This window comes from Oppia nitens, unplaced genomic scaffold (assembly GCF_028296485.1).
Source record: "Oppia nitens isolate AA-2021 unplaced genomic scaffold, nextdenovo-longstitch-racon4-pilon3 scaffold3_pilon_pilon_pilon, whole genome shotgun sequence".
NCBI classification, from domain to species: Eukaryota; Metazoa; Arthropoda; class Arachnida; order Sarcoptiformes; family Oppiidae; genus Oppia; species Oppia nitens.
Window position 1 is genome coordinate 387,501 of NW_026533221.1, and position 13,619 is coordinate 401,119.

The 13,619-nt window shown below is 34.5% G+C and overlaps 4 protein-coding genes across 4 annotated transcripts in view; 2 read left to right on the forward strand and 2 right to left on the reverse strand.

Annotated features, from left to right (window-relative positions):
- The window catches only part of LOC128958673 (ubiquitin conjugation factor E4 B-like), a 5,537-nt gene extending 2,392 nt beyond the window's left edge, over positions 1-3,145 (reverse strand). Inside the window, exons 1-5 of the mRNA XM_054304574.1 lie at positions 2,868-3,145; positions 2,570-2,777; positions 787-2,478; positions 600-716; positions 1-460 (exon numbers count right to left, since the gene is read on the reverse strand). The exon at positions 1-460 is cut by the window's left edge and continues 1,151 nt beyond it. Of these exons, the coding sequence (XP_054160549.1) occupies positions 1-460; positions 600-716; positions 787-2,478; positions 2,570-2,650 (2,350 nt within the window). The 5' untranslated portion in view covers positions 2,651-2,777; positions 2,868-3,145. The remainder of the gene's footprint in view (positions 461-599; positions 717-786; positions 2,479-2,569; positions 2,778-2,867) is intronic.
- Positions 3,146-3,350: 205 nt separating this feature from the next.
- LOC128958945 (methylenetetrahydrofolate reductase (NADPH)-like) lies at positions 3,351-6,451 on the forward strand. The gene is made up of 5 exons (XM_054304911.1): positions 3,351-5,517; positions 5,615-5,713; positions 5,844-5,927; positions 6,010-6,238; positions 6,447-6,451. Exons 1-5 carry the CDS (start codon positions 3,943-3,945, stop codon positions 6,449-6,451), a joined length of 1,992 nt encoding a protein of 663 aa, XP_054160886.1. The 5' UTR covers positions 3,351-3,942.
- A 798-nt stretch (positions 6,452-7,249) lies between these two features.
- Positions 7,250-9,450, reverse strand: LOC128958758 (serine/threonine-protein kinase Pink1, mitochondrial-like). Its single transcript, XM_054304679.1, has 2 exons — positions 7,708-9,450; positions 7,250-7,629 (listed from the first exon to the last, which is right to left on the reverse strand). Exons 1-2 carry the CDS (start codon positions 9,289-9,291, stop codon positions 7,297-7,299), a joined length of 1,917 nt encoding a protein of 638 aa, XP_054160654.1. The 5' UTR covers positions 9,292-9,450; the 3' UTR covers positions 7,250-7,296.
- A 744-nt stretch (positions 9,451-10,194) lies between these two features.
- On the forward strand, positions 10,195-12,094 carry LOC128958759 (protein DDI1 homolog 2-like). The gene is made up of 3 exons (XM_054304680.1): positions 10,195-11,636; positions 11,706-11,792; positions 11,911-12,094. Exons 1-3 carry the CDS (start codon positions 10,466-10,468, stop codon positions 12,012-12,014), a joined length of 1,362 nt encoding a protein of 453 aa, XP_054160655.1. The 5' UTR covers positions 10,195-10,465; the 3' UTR covers positions 12,015-12,094.
- Positions 12,095-13,619: the final 1,525 nt, after the last annotated feature.

Below are 13,619 nucleotides of genomic sequence, written 5' to 3' on the forward strand. Positions count from 1 at the left end.
CATCGGTTTGTGGACACATTTTCTTCGACGACGACGACGAAGACGATAGCCATTCATCGGCTTCGGTTGACGTAAATTTGATACGTGATTCATCCCGTTTGATCGGTACCAACGATGTCGACTGGAACTGATACATGGGTTCGATTTTGTCGCGTTTGATACGTACAGATAACTGCTGAAGTACTGTTAGCAGATTCATTAGAAATCCATCGCCAGATACCAGTCGTTCATCTGATTGTAGTTGCGATCGTTCTTTGTTTATCAACAATACTTGACTAACATATTTCAATGTCGGCTCACGACTGGTCGGATTCAATATAAGCGAATGAAATATTTCGTACAACTGATCCGTTCGAACCGATTCCAATTGGTGCTGAAGATCTGAATTCTTTAGTTGTTTACCACTACTACTGCTACCATCAGTGCCGCTATTCTTAAAATATTTATCAACAACTTTGTGCTGTAATAATAATAATAATAAATAAATAAAAACAAAGTTATGGTTTGTTTGTTGTTGTTGTTGAATTGATCCAATGGATCAGTTAAAAAGTGATCTTAAGTTTAAATTTAGAAAAAAAATATCAATCATTCAATCTTACGTCATCTTCGGCGAACACCGATAGACCAAGAAATGGTGACAAATAGGAAAAACGAGATAACTCTCGGCCAATGGCTTCGGTTATTGGTTCGGGCGACCAATTGTCCAATTCGGTCATCTATTATTAAATTACCAAATAATTTAATTAATATTTGTATCAATCAATCAATCAAATGATAATTACATACCAATTGGCAAATGGGTCGCAAATTTTTATCGTTTACCGTAACAGTAATCTGTGTTAACTCGAGTAACAACTGTAGTGGCCGTCTATAGGCTGTAAAATCGCGAACAAGACTACATGTCTTTTGCATTTCTTGCCACAAACAGCGCAATACTCGGCTGAAGATTGTTTTGAATAATATTAATGAATTGTTGCCATTATTTGTCGTCGTCGTAAACATTGATGAGATCAGAGCCGATGTAAAATCTTTCGGCAGCCAATGATTCAGTAAAAATTGAGCCAATATTGAGTGCGAGTTGTCCTGATGTGACGCCGCCGCCGCTGAAGCCGCAGCCGTGGCCGCCGTCATCGGCAATGAGTTTGCAAAGACAAGCGATGAATAATGTAGACATTGCGACCTAATTGTGCCCAACAATTGCCCTACTGATGGATCCAATAGTTGTTTAGTAGTACCGGTAGTTGTTGTTATTGTCTTTTCTTCGGCTATCGATCGATCAAAACAGTCGACAAGATAGCTAACAATCAAATAGCGGACATCTTTGCCGTGACTTAATTGATTGGTGACAATCATTGCCGACGACGATGATGACGACTCGGTAACCGCGGCGGCGATGGAGTTGATGACACCGTTTTCTACTGTCAATCGGTGATTGTTTTGCTGCTGCAATAATTTATACAACTTTAAGGCCGTCGGATAATCATTATCACCGCAATCATCATTTGTAGCCAATCGATGGATAACTTCCATTAACAAGTATTGAACTAAATTATCGAAATCGGTATCAGTTTCGGTGACAGTAATTGTTTCATCTAATTCTATATATAAAAACTGTGGACCAGTACTAGTAGTTAAACAACAATCATCAGTAGTTGTTGTTGTTTTCTTAAACCATTTAACTGATAATACACGCGATATCATTGCCAACTTTAGTTCATCCAAAGTTGGTTTACTACCACTTATAGCTTCCTCAGCAGCGGTGGCCAAACTATTACCAGTAGTAGAAAAACAACTTTCATTTGTCGATTCATCTGTCAATTGTTGTTCACTAGATCTTAATCTTTTGTGTTTCTTATCGTCGGTACTATTGTTGTTGTTGTGGACATCATCGACAGCGGCAGCGGCGACAACAGCGACTGTAATGTCCATATTATCTGAACTACTGTCGGCAGTAACTGTATTGTCGTTGTCGACATCCATAGGAACTGATTCGCCACCAGTTATGTCATCTTTTTTATGATTATTATTATTATTATTAGTTGATTCTGCGTTCAAACAACTCAACACTAACGGTGTCTGCAATAAGGGTTTGCTTCTGCTGTTTGTGTTGTCGTTGTCATCATTGAAACCAATATTATTGCTATATTTGCTATCAGTGTCGACGACACCGACTACCGATGTCTTATTAGACGTACCATCAAATGAATTGCTATCGGTTACCACTTCGCCATCAGTAGTGGCTATACTAGCCTTGGGTAGTGACTCTTTATGGTCGTCGTCGTCATCCACAGCTATAGCGACGACACCGACACTGTTTGATTCATCCAAACATTTGTTTTCTTTTGATTCATCACTACTCAGACTATCAACATCTTGAGAGCTGTTATTGTTGTTGTTGTTGGCAATGACGGAGACGGGAGCTGTAGTTGTTGTTGTGGTAGTGATGGTCTCGAGTCGAGCCAATCGTCGACGTCTTAGCTAAAATGGTTTCCAAATGAGAGGATAATAATTATCAATAAAATTAATGGTCTTTTTTTTAAACCTAACAACTGTTGGTGTTGTTGTTTACCTCATCGGGTGTCAACTCAGGAGTAGTAGTAGTTGTGGTGGCGGTAGTAGTAGTAGTGATATTGCCATCTGATTCACTCATTTCTCTCGCTTTCTTGATCTGCGAGAGTTTGGCTGACAAACAACTGGTCTGTCTGTCTGTCTATTGAAATCCAAATCCAAATCTAAATCACTTCTTCATTACACACTTCCACACAATGTGATGGACACTAGAAGAAGAAGAAGACAATGACAACAAAAAAGATATGCGTTTTATATATGTTTTTTTTTTACTTATAAGGGATCAATCAGTCACTTACCACTGCAGTTGAAGACACTCAGAGAGAGAGTGAGAGATAAGATACCAATGATGTTGTGGTGAGTGAGTGATGACTAACGATGAAGAAGAAGCAGAAGAAGAAGTGGTGACACAAACAAACATTTATTGTAAAAACTAACCAAAAAAAAAAATGACTTTTTTGTGTCTGTTTTTTGTGTAGTGTTTGTGTTGTTGTCGTCTCTCTCTCTCTCTCTCTCTCTCTATATATATATATACAGTATATCTGTGAATGTATTTCAATGTTATTTGTTATTCAATGCATTCAACAAACAACTACTGAGTTAGTGAGTGAGTCAGTGAGTCAGTGAGTGAGTTAGCTATGATTGACTTACACTATATGAGACACTGAGTGAGTTAGTGAGTGAGTGAGTGAGTGATTAGTATAATACACTGTATGAGTGTGAGTGACGAAGCATTAAATGCCAAACAATATATTGTTATTATTATTAAAGTATACAATGATTTTGCAAACAAACCAAACATATGATTGCATTTTGAATGTGTCTTAAAGGATGTATCCAACAGATGGCATATCACTAGTCATATCGTGGATGTGTTGATCCCCAGCACTACCACTACCACCACTAAACTGATCCCTAAGACAAAAGGCACAATTAGTGAAAGACACCATCAGATGATCGCCAATTGATAACCACAACAACCATCACCTCATAATCATCAAACACTATATACCTCAACCATCATCATCACCACTACCACCAACACCAACACCACTAAACTGATCCCTAAAAATAATAAGACAAAAGGCTATTAGTGAAAGACACCATCAGATGATCACCAATTGATAGCCACCTCCTCAACACCACCACCACCTCATAATCATCAAACACTATACCTCAACCATCATCACCACTACCACAACCAACACCACTAAACTGATCCCTAAAAATAATCAGACAAAAGGCTATTAGTGAAAGACACCATCAGATGATCGCCAATAGATAGCCAACCACCACAACAACCATCACCACCTCACCATCAAACACTATACCTCAACCATCACCACCACAACTATACCAGCAAAGACAGATACAATGACAGATCCATTACCAGCGATGAACTCGACAACAACCGCCGCCGCCAACACCACCACCACTGTCGCCGTCAGCGACACCAAGAAATATGTGCCGCTTATCGACCGTATTAATCGACACCAACAGACCTCCTCCCCCTCGTCCACATCGATGCCATTTTTTTCGTTTGAATTTTTCCCGCCAAAAACCAAAGAAGCGGCCATCAATCTCATTGCTCGTATGGATCGTTTACGGCAATCCGGGCCACTGTTCTGCGACATTACTTGGCACGCGGCCGGCAATCCGGGCGGCGATTCCGAAACCAGTAGCATAACTATTGCCGGCTGTGCACTGAACTATTGCGGTCTGGACACTATGCTGCACATTACGTGCATTGGACTCAACCGTCGGGATCTGCGCCAGCATTTGGATCGGGCCAAGTGTTTGGGCATTCGTAACATACTAGCCCTCAGAGGCGACCGAATCGATACCGCCGCCGACGACAACACAAACAACAACAACAACAACAACAACAAAGAGATGGATAGCATTGGCAACGATAGCAGTGGTGGCCAAGAGTTCAAGTTTGCCGCCGATTTAGTTCGCTATATACGTCAAGAGTATGGCCAGTATTTTACGATAGCCGTTGCCGGCTATCCGAGCTGTCATCCAGAGTCCCAGTCGACTGATTTGGACATTAAGTATTTGAAGGCGAAAGTAGACGCCGGCGCTGACTTTATTATTACGCAATTGTTTTTCAAAGCCGAAGTATTCACGGATTTTGTGGCCAAATGTCGCCTCGAAGGTATCGATGTACCGATAGTGGCCGGAATTATGCCCATTCAAAGTTACGATTCATTGGAAAAAATTGTTAAACTATCGAAACTAGATATCCCACAGAATATCCTAACAGATCTGAACCGATTGCGTAACAATGACGAAGCCGTCCGTAACTATGGTATCGATTGGACAGTTAGTTTGTGTCGGCAATTGATTTCAACGAATTCAACACCAGGTCTTCATTTTTATACATTAAATCGTGAATTGGCGACAACAGCTATACTGAAACGGTTGGGTTTATGGTTGAAATGTATGGCCAAACCGTTGCCATGGCTACCGCCGGCCAATCATCGCCGTTGCGGGGAAGATGTTCGGCCGATATTCTGGTCGGTTCGACCGAAAAGCTATGTCTATCGGACGCAATCGTGGGATGAATTCCCGAATGGACGCTGGGGTCGATCAGATTCGCCGGCGTTTACGGATCTCAAAGATTACTATTTGTTTTTGGACGCAAAGAAACCGAATGATGAACTCAGGGATATGTGGGGCCGGGAGTTGACCGGCGAAACTGATGTCTGGCATGTATTCTGGTGTTATGTTTCGGGTAATCGGAATAATTATGGTAAACGTGTTTCGATGATACCGTGGAATACGGAGGAAGAACTGCGACCCGAAACCCGACTGATTGTTACGGAATTGTCGAAACTGAATAAACGCGGCGTTTTGACCATCAATTCGCAGCCAAATGTTAACGGTGTTCAGTCAACTGATCCCATACACGGTTGGGGCGATAGTAATGGTTATGTCTATCAAAAAGTAAGCGATAAAAAAAATATGTTGTTTTTTGTTATAATAAAAACTATTTTTTTTAGTAATAATAATAATAATAATGTTTTTTTACTATCAATTGTAGGCATATCTGGAATTTTTTACACCCAAAGACAATATCAGTGCTCTAAGAGATGCCCTAAAAAGCTATCCATTAGTCAACTATCAAATAGTGGACACTTCGGTATGTATTGGTATCAGTCAATTGGTATTTAATAAAAAAATAAAAAAAAATTATTTATTTATTATTAATTACCGCTAATTGATTGCAATATATATTTCAATACATTTTTGTATTGTTTTGTTTTTTTAAGGGTACAAACAATTACACAAACATTGTATCGAATACACCGATAGCCGTCACTTGGGGTGTATTTCCCGGCAATGAAATAATACAAGTAATTATAATTATTTACAATTATTTTTTAATTAATTAATTAATTAATTATTATTTTAATTTCAATAATAATATAATAATAGCCAACAGTTGTCGATCCGATATCATTCAATGTATGGAAAGACGAAGCGTTTAGTTTATGGCAAACAAAATGGTCGCAACTCTATCCCGAAGATAGCCAATCAAGACAACTACTGGACTACATCCACAACAACTATCTGTTAGTTAATTTAGTTGACAATGAGTTTCCCAAACCGTGCTGTTTATGGCAACTATTGGACGATATGTTTGCCATTAGAGACAACAAAAAAAGTATTATTAATAATAATAATTGTTAAGAAAAATAAAACTATTTTTTTTATATATAAATTTATAATTAGTTTTTTTTTGTTGATAACAATAACAAAATGATCTGATATTTTATGATAATTAAAAAAAATAATTTTTTTTTGAAAATATGATAAATTTTGTGATATTTTTTATTTTGTGTACAATTAAACTAATAATAAACTATATTCAGTCTAATTGTATATTGAATTATAATAATTGTTGTAAAAATAAAATGATACCAAAAAATAAATAAATATTGTATTTAATTATTGGAATAAAATTATTATCAATTTTTAATATATCGTATAATAATTTTACCGGTAATTAGTATTTTTTAAATTTATTATTTGTTTTTGTAGTAATATTATATATTTTCCAGAAAATTGTTTTTTGAAGGAATTTTATTTTTCCGGAAACTTTCCTATCTATAGAATAGTTGCGCTCCAACTCTAACTTTTAACTGTTTTAATAATACAATAATAATAATAATAATAATACAAACAATTTAGACGATAATAATGTATAATAAAAAATAATTTTCAACTAAATTATAATTAATTTATAAAATTTTTAATCAAAAATTAGTTATTATTATTATTAACAATTAATTTTGTTTGTTTGCAATTAGATTGCATTTAAATTAATTTATTGATAAAATATTATAAACCAAATACTATTTTGAATTAATATTTAATAATAATAATAATAATTATTATTATTATATTTTACACTATTTATTACATAATTTTCTACATTAAACTCATTAAATAATTACAACAATTTTTGATTAGTTTTTAGTTTTTTTTTTGGTTGAAAACAAATTGTTTACAACAAAACATTTTATAAATGTTTTTTGTTTATAAATACAATTTAATAATAATAATAATCTCATAATTACTAGTAGTAGTTTAACTAAAAAAATATAAGTTAAATAAATTTTTAGTTAAATATATAGTTATATAAAATATATAACTTTTTTTTAAAAATAACACTCTTAGAGATCTACTCTCTCTCTCTCTCTCTCTCTCTCTTTCTCTCACTTAAGGAAAGGTATTATCGGCGATATAGTCGAGTGCACTGTTCATGTGCTCGATCTTGACCTGAGACAGGAATAGGACACGCAATTTGAATTCAATAGCACTTAATAATGGTTGGCGATTGTCATCATCATCATCACCACTACCATCAATGGTAAGCCTATTGGCAATAGTGTTCATCGATAGAGTCTTAAGCCAACGATAGATCAATTTGTTTCGTTTGATACCCGACTCGTGTGTTGCTGTTGTTGTTGTCAACAGTTTATGTAATAGTGTTGTCGGTTTCATCAGTTGTAAAATATGGCACACATTTACCGCAGTTATCACTGGTGTCCTCTTTAATTAAGTCAACGACAAAAAAAAGTAATTATTAAAATCAATTGCTATTTATATATTGTATATATAAATACTAACTTTGTTTGGATTACGGGAGAGAAACGACACGACCAGCGACTGTATTAGCGGCGGCATATCGCTGGGCGGCTCAGGTAGTTGTGAATCAGTGTACGATTGACTATATAGACAACAGTCAGGCGCTTCGGGATACGGATAGAACGGATTGCGGCCATTGTATAGTTCGTAGGCAATGGCACCCACTGACCACAAATCGGATCGCCTATAGTCAAGTCGGGCCGTCGGGCCGCTACGGGCGCCAATAATTTCGGGTGCCATCAGTGCCCGATTGCCGCCCCGACACAGTTCATCGCTGGGAAACGGTAGCGACAACGATGTTAGCGAAAATCCAAAATCAGTGACCACAAGCCACGGACAGTGGTCATTGCCGCCGATTTGATCGTCAAAACTCAATAATATATTATCGGTTTTCAAGTCACGGTGCGCTACATGACATTTGGTCAGATAGGATACCGCTTCCAACAGCTGGACAAGCAATAGGTTGGCCGTATTGGTAGAGACGGTACCGGCGGCGGACGACAGGTATTGTTTAAGTGACATTTGATATTGTTTTTCAACGATAAACAGTGTCATATTGCGGCCGTAACCGCCCATACGGGCGGGTAAAGCATCGGGATATAGCTGTAAAGCATCGCCCAGTTGTGGCGTTTTATCGACAAATACGCCCAAAATGTCGACAATGTTTGGATGCGGACCGAGTTTTGTCCGCCGTTTTTCATCTCCACTTATCGGTAAACAATTGATATTATCAGCGCTTAGAATCTTTAGGTCACCCGAAAATGGTAGACACTCTTTGTGTAGGGCTTTCCATATGTCGGTAGCATTGGATTCGGCTTCAAAGTTGAACAACATTTTTACTGCAACCGACTCTTCATTGACATTGTCTTCGCCGATGTTCTTGAGTTTTGCCGAATAGACGACACCATTACAACCTTTTGCTATACAGGAACCGAATTCAATGTTATTCAGCGATAAGTCGTCGGGCAATGAATCCAATTGACGACAATGTTTTCCGGCAACGAACTGACGACAGGATAGGAAAATATTACGTATTTCTTGACAATTACTTTCGATAACATCGGTTTCGGTGGTCAACGACGGCTGCTGGTTGTGGTCATTGGTTTTTACGCATACGCCCACTAAACCCAATGTTAGTCCAGTATTACGGATGACAATAGCTTTCGGTAGGATCTGTTGGTTGGCATTCAATCGGTTAACGAATAGTTTGTGTCCATCACTGAGTAGACGGTTAAGCCATTTGTTGAATTTGGTCGGCGAAGATGTGGCCGAATCGGCGGCGAGTAGTCGATGGCGACCGTCAGATACTATACGTGTCTTGAATTCAGATGAAAGCGTTGTTTGCCAGCCGTTAGCTGACGTTTGGCTGCTGCCGGCGGACGTCGATTGGCGGCCAAACAATATCCGTATGAAAACTCTTGTCTTCGACAGTGTTGTCGTTATTGCCGATCGTATGGATAGACCGGCCGACTTGACCAGTGTTGCGGCGATTAGACTATCGACGGTCGCTGCTGTTGTTGTTATCCGAAACAATGGTACAACAGATACCGATCGCATGGCACGCATTGTTGTTGTGGTGGTGGCCAACAATTAATCGGTTAATTAATCTTTCAAATAGTTGGCCAATAGTTTAGTTATTGCCGTAAATGTCATTCAAAAAACAAAACTATAATAAGTTTTTAATAATAATAATAACAACAAATAAAATGGTATTTCAATAGTAATAATAATAATGTTTTGATTTTATCGTTGAAATGATTGCGCAATAAATATAGATTAGGACATAGGGTGGGGAGCTATTTCATGATGACATTTATTTTATATCCTATTCTATTACAGTATATATCTATGACCCCCTCCCCCCCCGACTATATACTAAATTTATTATAATATATAAAGCTATAGTACCTCTACTCCTCCCTCCCCCCCCGTCAATGCACAGACCCTGACTGAGGTCAACTGTACAACTGTAGTGTATTAATACATTACATTAATAGCACAAAAACAATGTCATATATACAAACTTATCAACAACAAATAACGTCTACTATAGGGTACAGAAACTTATATAAACCCTTTTAATTTTATTTTTATTTTTAATCATAACATTATTGTAAATAACAATATAATAAAGTATTTATACAGCAATTTGTAATATATTGTATACTAAGTGGTCGTAATTTATGTATACATTTATTATGATTATTATTATTATTATTATTATTATTATATAATGCAATGACTTATCGTTAAATAACTTGCGGACCAAACGTGTTATACAAATAGGAAAATAATATAAAATAAAATAATTTTTTTATTGTTTATTATATAATAAATAAAAATACATTTTTTTATATCAAAAATAAATAATTAATTAATTAAACAAAACATTAATTCAAATTAATTATTAGTAAACAAAACGAAACAATTATTTTTTGTTTGAACTAAAAACACGTCAAAAACAAAAAAGTTTTTTTTGTTGTTTGGTTTTGTGTTTGAAATTATAATCCAAACAAACAAACAAAAAGTTATCGTTTTTTTCTGCAGACATCAAAACTCAAGAGTTTTTTGTTTTGTTTTTGTTTTGGATGTCTGTGTCTGGTCTTTGTCTTCGTGGTAACTGAAGAGAGATCTTATAATAATCCGCGGATCAGATAGAAGTGATTGGTTGGACCGCAAGACCTGCTATTTTTCATATATCATATATATCAGTGACATTACCGCCGCCGCAGCCGTCGTCATGAAGCTGACCATTACTACGATGACTGATCTGATCTTTGGTCTGGAAGTATCAGATGATATGGAAGTAGAAAATCTGAAGGCGTTATGTGAATTTGAATCGGGAATCAGTGCCCAACAAATGATGGTTATGTTTGAAGGCCGACAACTGACGGATGACAAGATGTCGCTGAAATCCTATGCCATCAAAGACGGCGACGTATTGCTCATACAGAAGAAGACACCGGTATTGGACAATACGGAAGGACAGGGCATTCGCCAGTCGGCCGGTCCGTCGACATCATCAATGCTACCGGATTTCAGCCAGATTTCGGTACCGACGGCCGGGTTTGGCGGTAACGGTGGAAACGGTGGCGGACTGTTTGGTAGGGGAATTGATGGACAACCGTCACCGCAACAAATACGCGACCAATTGCTGGCCAATCCCGACCAATTGGCTGCGCTGCGTGTGAACAATCCACGTCTGGCCGAAGCAGTGGACGCCGGCGCCGACCAGTTTCAGGAACTATACAATCGGCTACTTAAGGATCATATGGATCGCGAACGACAGCGACTGAGGATGCTGTTGGCCGATCCGTTTGATGCCGAAGCCCAACGATTGATAGCCCAGGAGATTGAACAGAAAAATATCGACTCAAATATGGAGAACGCTATGGAATATCTACCGGAAAGTTTCGGTCAAGTATTGATGTTATACATTGACTGTACGGTCAATGGTTTCCCAATCAAAGCGTTTGTCGATTCCGGTGCACAGTCGACAATAATGTCGAAAGCGTGCGCCGAACGATGCAATATAACACGACTTATTGATCAGCGATGGTCTGGTATAGCCAAAGGTGTCGGTACTCAACGTATTATCGGTCGGATTCACTTATGTCAGATACAGATAGCCAACGACTATCTGGCCTCGAGTTTTACCATACTAGAGGATCAGCCGATGGATATGTTGCTCGGCCTGGATATGCTTAAACGTCATCAGTGTAGTATTGATCTCAAACGTAATCTATTGGTTATCGGTACGACCGGTACGGAAACCAGATTTCTCAACGAAAACGAATTGCCAGAGTTTGCCAAACATAAGGCAATGAGCGGCTCAGGCGGCGGCGGCAGCGGCTTAGCCGACGGTGAAGCCGATGTCGATGAAGCCATTAGACGATCGCTTAGTGATTCCAGTAAGCGATTGATTGATTGATTGATTTGAATAATTGTTAATTAATTAATTATTATTTTTTTTATATTAGATAAGCCAAACACTAGCAGCAGTAGTAGTAATACCGGTGTAGTAAATGAATTCCCGGAACCGATTGTCAGGGAACTCATGGGTTTAGGTAATAATGTTTATATAATTTAAAAACAATTGAGTTTTAATTTTAAATATTAAATACTTTTTTTTAAAATTTATTTAACGATTTTTGTTTGTTTGTTTTGATTGATTGACATTTTTAGGTTTCAATAGGGATCAAGTGGTCGAAGAACTTAGAAAATATAATGGCGACAAAAATCAAGCGATGGCCGCACTGTTTGCTAAATCATTATCGGTTCCCAAATGACAGTTACAGTTATACCTCAACTCTCAATCTGTTTAGACAACAAAAAACAAAAAATTTCAAATATTAAAAACATTGACACAAATATATATATCATATTTTTCATAGTTTTTTATATATAGAATAATAATAATAATAATAATATGTTTACTATAATATATATATTTAATAATAATAATAATACTGTAATAATAATACATTAAACTCTTTTTTTCTATTAATTAAAAGTAAATTTTTTTTTATGTTTACTTGTATTATAAATTATATATATATATTTACAGTATATTTGTTATAAATATATACTGTATTATTTAAAAAACAACTTTATACCGGTAATAAAACTTTTTTTTTTTGTTTTTTGTTTTTTTCTATTTTATACAAATTATTAATAATAAAAAATTATGTTTCAATAAATTTGATTTTTTTTATATAAAAAAACATCGAATATTGATTATAAAATTTTAAAACTTTAATAAATTATTAATAAATAAACAATAGATAAAATTAAAATATACTTAAAAATAAACAGTTTATTACTAAAATAAAAATAGTTAATATGTGTGAATAAAAACTATTTGATTAGATTTATAAAATATAATTTAAGTAATAATCTTAATTTTTTTTTTTAAATGTACTAGTATAAATATACAAATAATCTTTTAAATAGTTATTATTAATTACATAAAAACTATTAGTTTTATTTTTTTTTTGAATGTAAAATAAAAATTTCTTCGAATTATATTATTAATATTAATTTACATTTTTAATAAATAAATAAATTCAATACTTTTTTTGTTAACCATCTGCTTAGTAAAATTGATTATTTGATAAATAATTATTTAAATATTCTTAAATTTAAACCATTTTTATTTTATTTTTTTAAATAATTGATGATAATTTTCTATACAAAAATAAAATGTTAGTAAAATTATTTACAATACAATTAGTAGTAGTATTATTGATTATTATATTAAATAATATCTACTATGCTAATTCAAAACAATTAAATTATAATTAAATTTTATTTTTAATTAAACTAATATTTAGTTTATGATTTAAAAAAATAGATTTTTTAAAATGTAATTTTATATTTAATTTTATGTATTTTTTTTTTAGTTTCTATTTTATAATATTTTCTATTTTATAATATTTTCTATTTTATAATATTTTCTATTTTATAATATTTTCTGATTGATGATACTTATAATAATACTGTATATTGTATACCATATACACATATTAAATAGTTTTTAAATTAATTTATCATTAATTTATATGCTAAGTAGAAAATAATAATAATAAGTAGTTAAGGTTTATATAATCTAAAAATAATTGTTAGTTTTTAGTTATAATTAAACAAAAATTAAATCAAAAATTATTGTTTTATTGTTATTTTAATTATAGTATTATAACTATTATAATCATAGTATTGATTATTTATCATAAAGTTACATTTAAATAAAGTTTTAAATAACATTTCAATTATGTAAAAAAAAAGTTTAACAAAAAAATTTAAATTAAAACAAAAATTAAATAATTATATTAATGAATATTTAAAAATATTTAATTAGAAATAAATTATAACTTTTACAATCAGTTATAATTACA